Raw genomic sequence first — 15,482 nt, 5'->3', positions numbered from 1 at the left:
AAGTTCTCAGTTTGTATACTATTGAAATCTAGCTTGGAGAATTTTGAACACTACCTTGCTATTGTATGTGAAATGAGTACAATTTTGTGGTAATTTGAACATTATTTAGTATTGTCCTTCTTTGGGATTGGAATGAAAACTGACTTTTTCCAGTCTGGTGGCCACTGCTGAGTTTTCCAAATTTGTGGCATGTTGAGTGCAGCACTTTAACAGCATCGTCTTTTAGGATTTGAAATAGCTCAGCTGGAATTCCATCACTTTTACTAGCTTTGTTCATGGTAATGCTTCCTAAAGCCCACTTGATTTCACATCCCACAATGTCTGGCTCTAGGTGAGTGATTACACTATGGTGATTATCTGGGTCATTAAGAACCTTTTTGGTATAGTTCTGTGTTTTCATGCCAACTCTTCTTAATCTCTCCTGCTTCTGTTAGGTCCTTACCATTCTGTGCTTTATTGTGACCATCTTTGCATGAAGTGTTCCTTTGATATCTGTAAATGGTAGATGTTATTTTTCTTCTGTGAGGAAGGATGGAAAGAGCATAACATTTGTTGGGTGCCTGCTATTTGCCATGCATTGCATCTAGAGCTTTGCACATACCATCTCAATCTACACACACATACACACACACACAGAGTTGGGAAATAACTGTTAAAGGATAATTTTTTAAGTTAAAATCATGACTCTCACAAATATAAGATGAACTAGTATCAAATTTTTTACTTTATTTAATGACAAAATTAGTAAGATACTAAAACTGATTTAAGGGGAATTAAAAAAACCCCACATATTTAGGCAACCAGGGCTTTGCTGGTGGACCAGATGGTAAAGAATCTGCCTGCCGTGCAGGAGACCTGAGTTCTATCCCTGGGCTGGGAAGATCCCCTGGAGAAGGGAATGGCTACCCAGTCCAGTATTCTTGCCTGGATAATTCCATGGGCAGAGGAGACTGGAGGGCTATAGTCCATGGGGTCACAAAATCTGTAAATAGCAGTGTATGGATTCAAACATCTTTCATCATTCCAAAATTAGAGTGGCTTTATTTGAAGTACTTGGATTTGTTTTTCTTTTTATTTTTAGAGGATGAACAATCAATACATTCGTCGAGAAGTCTTCTGCTGTGAAACCTGTCATGAGCTCAAAAGCTTCTGGGAGAAGGAAATTAGCAAACAGACCTGTTACCGGGAACTGGAGGAAGATCGTCAGGGAAGGAGTGCCCTGAGAAAGTATGTGAATTGTTTCTTCACTGTTTTTCAAGGGAGATTTCCCCAGAAATATACCAGATGTGAAGATGGAGAAGCTGAATTATTTTCATTACCCACTGTGCTAATTATGCAAATGTTGGAAGCGATATTGTTAGGTCAGTGCAGCCAGAAATCAAAAGGAGAACAAGGCTTAGAAGGAAGGTTTTTATTATATTCACAGCTTTCAGTGAGAGTATCGCTGCATGCCATGCAGTGCCACAGGGGAAGCACCAGGTTTTGGCCAGGAGACAGAAGAGGAAAGCAAGGGGAAAGTCTAAGCCAGAGCGTTTATTGGCATTTCCAAGGAAAAGACAAGTCAAGGCAGAGTAAACAGCTTAGGATTGGCTAGTTTGAATAATGCCCAGGGGTTTTGGGATTTATGGGTGGTCTCTAGTTGTCTGGAGCTTGTCCTGGCCCTGGGATGGTATAGGGCAGAAGAAATATGACTTTATGTATGATAGAGAGATAAGGAGGTGGTAGGGGCCACAGACTCAGGATTGGTTGGCATGCAAAAGAAAGGGCTAGCCTTGGGCAAGGCAGCCTTTCTGTGGCCATTAAGCTTTCTAAGATGTGAAATATCATAAAATATAAAAAATTACAGACATGATTTATTCTTCTACTCATGCCACCATCTATATCAGGATTTCTCAACTTTTTAGCACTACTGACATTTAGGGCCTTATAACTCTTTGTTAGTGGAGTGGCTGTCCTGTGCTTTGTAAGAAGTGTAGCAGTATCCCTCAAAACATTAGATGCTGGTAGGATTCCCGTCCCCCATGTGACAACCAAAATTATCTCCCAACACTGCCAAATGTCCCCTGGAGGACAGAGTCGCCCCTGATTGAGAATAAATGATATTTATTTATCACTCACCCTGCCTCTGTTGCAATCCCCAGGACACAAGGTTACACTGAATTTCAGAGTTAGATCAACAGATGTGTAAAAGTGTGAAAGATCCCACCTCTGAGATCCTACATATTAAGATCTACATATTAAGGATGGGGAGGATAATGTGGTCTTCCCTTCACTGGCAGTTGAACTTGTTCTAGCTAAAAGAGTCTGCTGAGAGGGGAACATTTATTTATGTGAGAAGACGTGTCACATGTGTCAACATTGCTCTGACTAAAATGGCCAGCACTTGCCCTCATGTGTGTAGTACCTTGGAGCAGACAAATCAGCTCAACTTTTCAGGGATTGTCTGGGTTCTCCATTACTGAAATGGGAATAGCCCAGCCAAGCTGTCTGTTTGCTAAGATGCTTATTCACAAGTGTGATGGCATCTGTGTTCTGAGGGAGAACGAGGCATGTGCCTCCATGTTTCTGAGTATACTGAGCTAAAAACACATATAATTCACATGTATTGTGTTGTACCAACATTAACTTCTTAAAACCCTTCTTCAGCTCCCAGTACCCAGAGAAATCAAAACAAAATGTCAGAATATTTGTTTATATATTGCTAATGTAACCATACATTTTGAAACTTTGTCCTAGAATAATTATTTTCCAGCGTACACTTGACCAGACCAATGAATAGCATAAACACTTGGGTTCCTATTTCAGCCCCCTGGGTTATGACTTTCCAAAATGCACATATGTAGGTGACAAACAAACATATAACACTAACACTATAAAAAAAATTTTACCCTCCATTTAAAAAAGTGGCAAATTCAAGCCACTGTGCAATCAAGAAATGTTCTAAATGAACGGTAGAAGACAAACATCTAAAAAAAAAAAATCTCACAAATTTTCACCCATGCTAGAGCCAATAATGCCTTCTGTTCCCCAGCTGAGCTAACCAGCAAGACCTTGTACCAAATCTGGGTAGAGTGGAAACAGGCATTTTACCATGGACATGCTTATTAGCACACGCCTATGGTTCACTGATGGGGAGGAATGCAGCCAGAGCTGCAGAAATCCAATTACCCTGGCAACACATGTGAGTTGAAGAGGTCCTGGCGATGAGATCACAAGGCAAAAAGTGGGTGGTCTCAGAACTAGAAATTCTCTTACTCTCTCTGAGTCTGGCTAGAAAGAAGCAACACAGCGGGTGTCAGTCCCCTGGAGAAGTAGAAAACGGGTTTGAAATAACTGTTGAGAGAACAATCTGAGAGAAGTCAAGCGTACTGTGGGAATAATGAACAAATCTCCTAGTGTGCTGGGACAGTCCAGGTGTATGTATATCATTTTGTTAGCATCATGTATTATGTTCCCTTTTATTTTCCAAAGAATCTCAATTTAGATGATAACTTACATGAACATCTAAGTCTAAATAACCAGGCTGAAACTATATTTGAGTAACTGTATAATATTTATATGAAAAAAATAATGTTTTAATGCAATAAGTATGACCTTCAAAATTCTTCTTCAGAATTTAGCTGAACTCACAATGTCAATATACATTGAATCTGGTTGACTTGTGTGACAAGAGGGGTTTATTAGTCCTCACCCCAAGACCATTCACCTTCCTCTGTTTTGATTCCTGCTTATCAGTTATGTCAACTCTGCTGTGATTTGGGGTTCTTCCTATCCAATCATTTCTTCCTTCCCCACCCCACCCCCCAGCCCCTGCTTTATTTTCCATAGGTAATTCCTTCAATTATGCTTCTTGGAGGACCCAAACTGACACATTTATTTGGGCCTAGCAAGCACGTGATAGAAAAACACTAATTATGTGCCCAACTGATCTCTGATTCTTAGGATTCTGGTTTAAGATTCACCACCCCCCTCACCAAATCCTGCTTTCTAGTCAAAACCCATACTAATCAAGCAGAATTTGTATTCCCAGATATTAATTACAACTCCTCCACAAATCAGATGAATCTAGAACAATAAATAGTAAGTATTATTTGGTCTCCATTTGAAAAGGGAGGTCACTATTTCTAGGCTTAAGGGAAAAAAAGTTCTCTTCAAGCTTTAATGTCTGTTTTACTACTCTTCTACTGTATCTGACTCTGTATACCAATTTTTAAGTATTATCTTTTTCATATTGACCTTTCTTACTACAGACTAAAAGGTCCATATACACACTTCCATTCACCAAATTACTGAGAGCACAAAGATAGAGAAGCAGCACAGTAATGAAAGATAGTGACCAGAAAGGGGCAGTTAACAGTATAAATACTCATAAAACAGGATTTAATGGGGATTTAGGTGGATAGTGGCATCTATCATCCATCTGGTAATATACAGTGATATAGCTATTATAAAAAAGTGAATAAATGTGTCATAAACCCCAGATTCCTAAATTCTGTTCCTATAATAAATTAATCATTCCAAATGTGTTCATTTGGGTCCTCCAAGAAGCAGAGGGCAAGATGAAGTTAGATGAGTATGAGATTTATTGGGGGAAGCTCCTGTGAAAGAAAAATGGGAAGCAAGTTATGGTGTGCTGGTAAATATTTAACAACTACTTCTCTGTGGAGTATATATATATATATATATACACTCAACATTCAGAAAACTAAGATCATGGCATCTGGTCCCATCACTTCATGGCAAATAGATGGGGAAACAATGGAAACAGTGACAGACTTTATTTTTTTGGGCTCCAAAATCACTGCAGATGGTGACTGCAGACATGAAATTAAAAGACACTCGCTCCTTGGAAGAAAAGTTATGACCAACCTAGACAGCATATTAAAAAGAAGAGACATCACTTTGCCAACAAAGGTCCATCTAGTCAAAGCTTTGGTTTTTCCTAGTAGTCGTGTATGGATATGAGAGTTAGACTATGAAGAAAGGTGAGCACTAAAGAATTGATGCTTTTGAACTGTGGTGTTGGAGAAGATTCTTGAGAGTCCCTTGGACAACAAGGAGATCCAATCAGTCCATCCTAAAGGAAATCGGTCCTGAATATTCATTGGAAGAACTGATGCTGAAGCTGAAACTCCAATACTTTGGCCACCCGATGGGAAGAACTGACTCATTTGAAAAGACCCTGATGCTGGGAATGATTGAAGGCAGGAGGAGAAGGGGACAACAGAGGATGAGATGGTTCGATGGCATCACTGACTCAATGGACATGAGTTTGAGTAAGCTTCAGGAGTTGGTGATGGACAGGGAAGCCTGGCGTGCTGCAGTTATGGGGTCACAAAGAGTTGGACATGACTGAGCGACTGAACTGAACTGATATATATACACATATATGTACATAAGTTTATTATAAATTTTACTGATATAAAGATGTGTAACACAAATCTTTACAAATCATAAGAAAATGTACGATGCTTTTTATTACACATTTCATATAGCCAATGGATTCTCATAGCATCTTTCTATTGGCTTTTGCTAACCTTTGTGTCGATAGTCCACCTGTGATTGCAATTCAGCTATGATTTGATGAAATCAGACAAACAATAAATGCTTAATATTTTCAGCTTTGTGGGTCATATGCTCTTGTGTTGCAACTATCCTATTCTACCACTGTGTGAAAGTAGTCACAGACAGTATGTCAACAAATGGGCAGGGCTATATTCTGATAAAAGTTTGCCAAAAACAGGCAGTTGGCCAGCTGGATCTCTGAGCAACACATTTTCACGCTCGCCACACAAAGGAAAAGTTAAAGCCCCTTTAATTAATGATGAACCTGCATGATACTGGGGCTTCGCAGGTGGCACAGTGGTAAAGAATCTGCTTGCCAATGCAGAAGATGCCGGAGACACAGTTTCAATCCCTGGGTTGGGGAGATCCCTTTGATAAGCAAATGGCAACCCTCTCCAGGGGATCTTCCTGATCCAGAAATTGAACTGGGGTCTCCTGCATTGCAGGTGGATTCTTTACCAACTGGGTTACCAGGGAAGTCCATGTGTAAGGTACGTGCCCACTAGTGGAAAAGCATCAGTTACAAGTTTTATCTCCCCTTTCAAACTGGAAAATTATATCTTTGTGTCATTCATTCTATTTAAAGCTGAAGCAGAATGAGAATGATAACCAATGTCTTTACAGTATTCAATTCTCTCAATATTTCAACTTTCCATCCTTGGTTGCTAATGTGCTTAAGCAACAACTACCACCAAACAACAGACCAACATTCCAAATTCTTTGCATTCTCTCTTGAGCCCATAATTGAGCAGACTTTTAAGTAAGAAGTTTCCTGGAGACAGTTTGGTAATAGATGCCTAGAGCTTTCAAAATATTTATACCCTCAGACTTCCCTGGTGGTCCAATGGTTAAGAATCTCCCTGCCGATGCAGGGGACCATGGGTTCGATCCCTGGCCTGGGAAGATTTCACATGCCTAAGGGCAACTAAAGCCCGTATGCCACAACTACTGAGCCCACAGCCTACGACTATGGAAGCATGCACACCTTAGAGTCCACGCTCTGCAACAAGAGAGACCCCTGCAGTGAGAAGCCCATGCACTGGGACTGAACAGTAGCCCCTCCTAGACACAGCTAGAGAAAGCCTGAGCGCAGCAATGAAGACCCAGTGCAGTCAAAAATAAAAATAAATTAAAAAAAATTACACCTTCTCGTTATTCACCGCTGGGAATCTCTTCAATGAAAGTAGACTAGTATATAGAAAGAGTATTACATATTATCGTATTCATTTTAGGGTTATTTACAAGACTGAAAAGTAAAGCTGAATCCAAGTTTTCTGTATTCTTTATTATATATTCTAATTTATCCATAATAATCATGCACTGCTTTAGCATTGTATGAGTTGTGCCTCCCACCCTGAAAATTTGTATGTGGAAGTCCTAACCCCCAGTCCTACCTCAGAACATGACTGTATTTGGAGATAGTGCCTTTAGAAAAGATGAGAGTTAAAATGAGACCTTTTATGATAGGTCTCAGTCCAATCTAACTGTTGTCCTGATAAGAAGAGGAGGTTTGATACACAAAGGGACACCAAGAAGGTAAAAACACAGAGAAAAGGATGGATTAAGGAGGCCACCTGCACACAAAGGAAAGAGGCCTTGGGAGAAATCAAACCTGCTGGCACCTCCATCTCAAGCTCCCATCCTCTAAAACTATGAGACAATAAATGTCTGTTGTTTAAGCCAACCAGTCTGTGTTATTTTTTTTATGGCTGCCCTCATAAATGAATAAAAGCATTTATCCAACTTAAGAAACTAACCAAGTATATACCTTGGAAAACCAGTGTCCTCAGTTAGGCTCCTTGACATGCTCTCCAGAGAAAATAGCCATCAACAATTTCTCATATATGTCTCCCCAAAACTTTAGTTTTAATAAGCAAATAAATATGTGTGCTATATTTCTATACAAAATGGGACCTATACAATCTTCACTCTTCTGCAACTTCCTTTTTTAACTTACTCTTGGAAGTTTTTCTATATTAACATTTTCAGTTCTTTAATGTTTTCTACTGTAATGATGTGACAATTTAACCAATCACCTTGAAGGACGTTTAGGTTGTTTTTCATATGGGGACTTTGCAATCAGTGTTGCAATAAGAATACTTATACATACATTTTTCATACACGGATAATATTATGGGATAAGTTCATAGAAATGAAGATGTTATGTCAAGGATGAATGTTTAAAATATTGATAACTATCGCCCTCTTGTCTTGCAAAGAGGTTGTTTTAGTTTAAACTTCCACTCAAGTGTGGGAATGCCAAATTTTACTGTTACTCATACTGTGTGTTGTCAAACTCTTAATCACTTTTAATCTAACAGGTGAAAATGGCATCTCACTGTTTCAAACTGAATTTAATTGAACATCTTTTATCTGTTTATTTGCCACTCATCCTAATTATGTTGAGCATGTCTTGTGAGTTTATTTGCCACTCATATAACTTCTTTAGAAAAATGGCTGTTCAAATATTTTATCCATTATATTATTTTCTTATTATTGAGTTTGAAATATTATACTTTCTAGAAACAAGTCTCTTATCAGACATGTTACATGCAAATATTGTTAATGGCTTGTCTTTTATTCTCTTCACAGTATCTTTCACAGAGTAAATGTTTTAATTTTGATAAAGTCCCAAATTTTCTCTTCTTTTATGAATCATGCTTTTTTGTGTTGTATATAAGAATTTTTTCCTGGTCCCAAGATCATGAAGATATTATTTTTTGGCTTTTTTGTTGAAGCCTTAGTCTTACTTACCTTCAAGTCTATGATCCATTTTTAGTTAATTTTGCATAAGATGTGGAGTGTGGGTCAAGGGCCATGTTTTTTTTTTAATATGGATGTATAATGTTCCAGTGCCATTTTTTTTTAAAGCTATCCTTCGTGCCAGGTGGCTCAGTGGTAAAGAACTTGCCTGCCAATGCAGGAGGTGTGAGTTGGACCCCTGGGTTGGGAAGATCCCTTGGAGGAGGAAATGACAACCCACTCCAGTATTCTTGCTGGGAAAATCCCATGGACAGAGGAGCCTGGTGGGCCACAGTCCATGGAGTCACAAAGAGGTGGACACGACTGAGCGACTGAGCACTCACACATCCTTCCTCCATTGAGTTGTCTTTGTCCCTGATCAAAAATCAGTTGTCTGTGTTTGTGTGTATTTATATCTATACTCTATTCTGTTCTGTGATCTGTTTGTTCCTTCACTGATGCTACACTGTCTTGATGATGGTAGCTTTATATTAAGTCCCAAAGTCACATAGTCTATATCCTCCAACTTTCTTCTACTTTAAAATTGTTTTGCTAATCAACTTCTTTTGCCTTTCCGTATAAAATTTAGAATCAGCTTGTTGACAGCTACAGAAAAGTCCTGCTGGGATTTTGATTGATATTACACTGAATCCGCATATGGATTTCAGAAGGAGTGAATTTTGGAGAAAATTACACATTCATAGACTGTTCATTACTCTTATTAATTATTTTCTTCATTAATTTGTAAAAGCCATTTGTTTCTCTTAAGAATATTCTTCAGAAGAAAATAAACTTCACCGGACCAGCAGATGCGGAAACAAATGCAATGACCACGAATATTGTTTCTTCTCCTCAGGCTCAGAGAAGAATGGAAGCAGAGACTGGAGAAAAGGCTGAGGATGTTGGACAATCCTGATGGGAAGGAGAAGCAGGCAAGCACTGTGGGCTGAGTGCTTCCTGCCTCATCCCCTTCAAAGATGACAAACCACCAAGGGCACTTTTCTAGGAGAAAAAACTAACACCCAAGTTATGTTGACTTACTAAGCAGGACGCTCTTTATTTGCTCTCCCATTTGTGAAGGGATTTACATGTGAAACCTCCCCTAGTGCTAATGGGACTCTTTATCCGTCTCAATCCTCCCTGTCACAGAGGACAGGATGACCGCCAATGGGATACGAAGCTTGGGGTATCTAATATAAAAATCTCTTGGAATTAGCACTTCCAAGTTTCAAAGATCCACGTAATGTAATTTATTTCCGCATTTTCTTCTCATTTTGAAATCTGAATATTTTATTCAGGCTTACCAGGGGCAATTACTGTTTGGAAACCTGGCTTCCCTAAGTATTCTGAAAAACAGAGTCATTCGATCTTATTTCCTGTCCCCATCGCCTTTTTTAAAATGAAGACAGAAATGCTACTGCTAACAGAAAGAAAGCTAAAGAAAGAAAGAAATCATTCTTATAAAAAGAATAATTTTTAACATTATGGTTTGAAAATGAACTGAACTAAATTATTTTCTCCTCATACAAGTTTTTATAAACTTTTAATTAGAAGCATGCAGTGAAAGCAAGAGAATGTTAATAAACTTGGTTGTTGTGTCCTAATGGTGTGTGCCCTGTGTTAACTCCCTCGTGCCTGTCATGGTTAGTTCTCTGACGCTCTGGCAAGTGTCAGCTCCAGCTGCCTTTAGACACATTTTGGAATTTAAAGTCACTTTCACTGAAGCCTCCTCTTGGGCCCAGACATGATCATGGTCACAGATCAGGAGGGATTCTGTCAGTCACAGGAACTAGGGCTCCTCCACTCCTCTACCCAGGGATGCCTCACTGTGGACAGGAGCAGAGTGAGAAGCCCCAGCCAGCCAAAGAGCCCAAATGGCCAGAGGGACCCAGAGAATGACACACACAGTATTGGGGAGAGTATCACAGCACTCATAGATGCTCATAGATGCTATGTGGTGGCATAAACTTCTTCCACTGTAAAACTAAAAGAGATCCTTATGGCTGAGGGGGTCATGGGGTGGCAAGAGGGCTAGAGAGGTGACTCCACAATCCCTCAGTTATGAGATACAGAGTACAATGCTCAAATCTTTGCTATAGGCTCTTATCCAATTCAGATACAACTAAGTGAAGTGAAAGTTGCTCAGTTGTGTCTGACTCTTTGCAGCCCCATGGACTATACAGTCCATGGAATTCTCTAGGCCAGAATACTAGAGTGGGTTGCCTTTCTCTTCTCAAGGGGATCTTTCCAACCCAGGGATCGAACCCAGGTCTCCCGCATTGCAGGCGGATTCTTTACCAGCTGAGCCACAAGGGAAGCCCAAGAATACTGAAATGGGTAGCCTATCCCTTCTCCAGTGGATCTTCCCAACCCAGAATCTCCCACATTGCAGGCAGATTCTTTACCAACCGAGCTATCAGGAAAGCCCAGATACAACTAATAAGTAGTAAATTATAGCTGGGAAAAACTGAGCAAAGTTTGGGGAAAGAGGCTAATAATAAAATGGAAATTTAGTAAGGACAGAGAACCATGGGAATAAACATCAGAATACCTAACCACATCGGAGGGTCAGAGAAAGCCCCTTGAGACACTGATGTTTAAGCTGAGGCCTATAAAAATGAGTAAGAGTCATGCAGAAGAAAAGAAACAGCATGAAAGAAGAACTAAAGAGGAGCAGCAGGACTGCAGGGTAGAGGAGAGGGTCCTGGGAAGTGATGGACCCGGAAATAAGTGTCTGTGACACAGAATGAAGAGGGCAACTATTTCACAGGAGGGTGGAGATGTGAGCAGGGATCCCTGGAGCCCAAGCTAAAGATTCTGTATTGATCCACGGGGAATTAGGAAGCCCTTGACAGGTAGTGAAATGAATAGATTAGATTTGTATTTTTAATTTTTTCAAATTTTGTGTATACATATATATGTGTATATAATTTTATAGAAGTGCATAAATATACATGCTGATATGATTTTATTACTGTTTTTATTAGTTTTTATTAATCTTGTTTTTACTGTCTTGGCTTGCTCCCTCCCTTTTTTCTGCACTCTCTACCATCAGCAACACTTGTACCGCTTTTCCCATATTAATTACCCAATATGAGGCTTCCTGTAGTTTTTCCTGTATTCACATAGCCATGTACAAACACACACACTCACATACACAACAAACACACACTCACACACACTCTACATCTACAAGACTTTGTGTGAATATATTTGTGTGGTAACAATTTACAAAATAAGATGATATCAGATTTTTCTGCATCTTGATTTCCTTACTCAACTGTTCCTGATATATCAAAATATATTTTAATACATATTTAATATTAAATACATTTTTTAATGGGATCATATTATGGTGCAGATGCACCATAATAAAGTCAACAGTTGCTTTAGAGATGGAACAGTCATGCTACATCCAGGTTTTTGCCATTTGAACAATGCAGCAGTAAATATAGTTCCTTTATTCTAGTGGTTTTGAACTGGAAAGTAAGTTGATTTTGAGGAATAGGAAATTAAAGCAAACATTACTGCAGTTTCTACTTTAAAAATGTTACTAGAACATATCCCAAAAAGGCTGGTGAAACTCCCCTGTGAACCAGCAGTCTATAAGAGTACCCTCCTTCTAAATTGCTGCCAGTAATATGTATCATAGCTGTTTTTAATTTTTTTCTAATCTGAGAAGTGTTGAGTGACATCATGTTGCTTCTTTGACCATTAGTTGTTGAGGATTTCTTTCCATTTGTTTATTGGTTTAATTTCCTCATCAGTTCAGTTCAGTTCAGTCGCTCAATCGTGTCCGACTCTGCAACCCTATGAACTGCAGCACGCCAGGCCTCCTTGTCCATCACCAACTCCCAGAGTTCACCCAAACCCATGTCCATTGAGTCCATGATACCATCCAAGCATCTCATCCTTCTCTCATCCACTTCTCCTTCTGCCCTCAATCTTTCCCAGTATCAGGGTCTTTTCAAACGAGTCAGTTCTTCACATCAGGTGGCCAAAGTTTCAGCTTCAATGTTAGTTTCAGCTTCAACATCATGAACACATCAACATGAACACCCAGGACTGATCTCCTTTAGGATGGACTGGTTGGATCTCCTTGCAGTCCAAGGGACTCTCAAGAGTCTTCTCCAACACCACAGTTCAAAAGCATCAATTCTTCGGCGCTCAACTTTCTTTATAGTCCAACTCTCACCTCCATACATGACTACTGGAAAAACCATAGCCTTGACTAGACGGACCTTTGTTGGCAAAGTAATGTCTCTGCTTTTGAATACGCTATCTAGGTTGGTCATAACTTTCCTTCCAAGGAGTAAGCGCCTTTTAATTTCATAGCTGCAATCACCATCTGCAGTGATTTTGGAGCCCCAAAAAATAAAGTCTGACACTGTTTCCACTGTTTCCCCATCTATTTCCCATGAAGTGATGGGACCAGATGCCATGATCTTCATTTTCTGAATGTTGAGCTTTAAGCCAACTTTTCACTCTCCTCTTTCACTTTCATCAAGAGGCTCTTTAGTTCTTCTTCACTTTCTGCCATAAGGGTGGTGTCATCTGCATATCTGAGATTATTAATATTTCTCCCAGCAATCTTGATTCCAGCTTGTGCTTCTTCCAGCCCAGCATTTCTCATGATGTACTCTGTTCCTCATCAGGAAGAGAAAGAAAGAGTTCAGTACGTGTAGATAGACACATAGGTAAACTCAAAGAGAGAGTCATGCCCTTGTGATAGTCTGTCATTTATACGAGTCATTTCTTCCAGGTTTCCTTTGGCTGGTCATTCTGCAGACTGGTTCTGAGTCTGCATTTGATATATCTCAGGATCCTCCTATGTGTGCACTCACATCCTCAGCCAGGACGGATTCCAGGGAAGAGGACTATGGGTAGCTTGGCATCGCTCCCCTTTTTACTTCCAAGGAGTTTTCTAGTCAGAAGATCTCCCTGACTTTGAGAATGAGAAATACGTGGACTCTTATCTCTTATCTTGGCAGGCCCAGCCTCCTCTCTAGATTTGTCCTGCTATTGATATTTTGGAGTTCCTGTCCACAGGGAATGAACTCCAATTGCTCACACTGGGGGATGCATCTACCTTCTGCCTCAGTCAGAATCATCTAGAAAACTTTTATTAAAGTTTATGGATCCCTGGACTCCACCCCCAGAGATTCTAATTCTGTTGGTCTAGTATGGCGCTCAGGAATTATTGCATTTTCATTTGAGCTACCCAGGAGATTCTGATGCTTAGCCAGACTTGGGAATGGCTTCTCCTGAGGGGACAGGATTGAATGGAGAAAGACAAACAAAACTGAATCAGTCACCAAGGTGTACACTAGATCTCTAAAACTTAGTCATCCTGAACAACTGAAACGTTATACCATCTTTCCATTTCCTCCAGGCTCCAGCCCCTGGCAACCACTGTGGTTAATAACAGTGTATTGTGTATCTGAAATTTGCTAAAAGAGTAGATTTTAAGTGTTAGCAGCATACATACACATACAAAATAAGGTAACTAAGTGAGATGATGGAAATGTTAATTAGCTTGGCTGTGGTAATCATTTCACAAAATATATATGTATCAAATCATTATGTTGTATATCTTAAATATATATAACTTGTCAATTTTATTTCAGGAAAGAGGGATGGAAACTGAGTCAGCATGGTAAGGCCATAGAAAAGGCATAAGGATCCAGCTTGAAAGAGGCATGGAGGTCTCATAGAGAGGTCAAGATCAGGCCTTCAAGGATGGGGAACAGCATTCCTGAGGAATGAGCTGATATTTTAGCTGGAGAGATGCATTGGGGTTAAATGAGGAGGCCCTTAAAACGCTGGCTAAGGAGCTGATGAGTCTCCAAAGTTGATGAGTCTCCAATGGCAATGGAGACTCATCAAAGGTTTTTGAGCAGGGCAGTAACTTGCTAAGAACTTGTCTTAGTGACTGATAAAACAATCCTGGCAATGGTGTGGAAAATGCACTCTACAGATGCTAGGGATTGTCTTTATTAAAACTATGTTTATCCAAATAATTTAATTTGGAAAATGTACCCTTTATGAGATCTTCATTTCATTCAAGGTGAGTGAAAGTACAAATAAGAATGTGGTCTTAAGTGATGAACTATAGAGACCAAAACATGACTAATTTCCCTTAGGCTTTGACTTAAACACCTTTAAACATACAGCTTTTTATTTCAAAATTAATTAGCACATTTCCTTTTATTACCCTGTGTCATGTGATGTGTTATGTGGAAACATAAACTGAAAATGGTAAAATCTTGAATTGCACCAGATTAGAGATGAACACCACTCAAAAAGGCTTTACTGAATTTAAACCACAGCTCAATTTATGATTGATAAGTAGCTATAAAAGGTCTTTTTGTCTTTGGACAAACAATCCAGTATCAGTGACAGAAGAAATGAAAGCAGAAGTTCTCTCTTTTCACAAAGCAATTAAGTGGTAAAATTGTGAAGAGCTGTCAACATCCAGATCAGTGCTGAAGCCCTCAGACTGACTTTTTTGGGGCAGACTAGCTGAAATACATGTCCAGCCAGTAGACAACATGGAACTTATAGGCTTTGCTACTGGAGACATGGTGGATGGGAATGGAGTGGGGAGTGGACACTGCTTAAAAAGATTTACTGTCCTACACATTCAGATAAGATGAGCCCAGTGACCTTTGGATAAATCAAAGGATTGTTTGTAACACTGGGCCACCTCCCCACAAAACACCATGAGCACTGAGGCACAGTTGAAGTGCAGGTGAGAAGCAAAGCCTTCCCCAAAGGAAGACCATGACAGAACAGGGTACATTGGCGTGACAGGAGAGGGTACATTACAAATGAGGCCAATATTTTAAACATTGTTTATTTGGGATTGATACTAAAATATGTTATAGTTCCTCCCACATGGAACATTCTCTTGTCTTCAGATACTTCCTCGATGCCCAGGGTGTCACTCCAGTGCAATAAATACAGGCTGGCTCCTTAAAAGTCCATCCGTCCTCAGGGAGGTGGTACCACTCAACTGGTAATGAGTCTTTTCTCACAACCAGTATCTCCTGCTATGTGATAGACAAATGATGGTAAAAGGAGTTTAAAAATGCTTAATAGATGTGTATAAGTATTTATGTGCATGTGTACCTGCTCAGTCACTCAGTTCAGTCATTCAGTCACGTCTGGCTCTT

At 39.7% G+C, this 15,482-nt stretch overlaps 1 protein-coding gene across 1 annotated transcript; it reads left to right on the top strand.

Moving 5' to 3' along the window:
* Positions 1-1,081: 1,081 nt before the first annotated feature.
* Positions 1,082-9,911, top strand: FAM240B (family with sequence similarity 240 member B). The gene is made up of 2 exons (XM_086315580.1): positions 1,082-1,227; positions 9,164-9,911. Exons 1-2 carry the CDS (start codon positions 1,085-1,087, stop codon positions 9,255-9,257), a joined length of 237 nt encoding a protein of 78 aa, XP_086171706.1. The 5' UTR covers positions 1,082-1,084; the 3' UTR covers positions 9,258-9,911.
* The last annotated feature ends 5,571 nt before the right edge of the window (positions 9,912-15,482 follow it).

The sequence above is a fragment of the Bos grunniens genome, chromosome 8, assembly GCF_055505025.1.
Source record: "Bos grunniens cultivar Pamir isolate PY7600 chromosome 8, Bosgru_T2T1.0, whole genome shotgun sequence".
Classification (NCBI taxonomy): Eukaryota; Metazoa; Chordata; class Mammalia; order Artiodactyla; family Bovidae; genus Bos; species Bos grunniens.
This window is presented reverse-complemented; position numbering and strand designations above follow the sequence as displayed.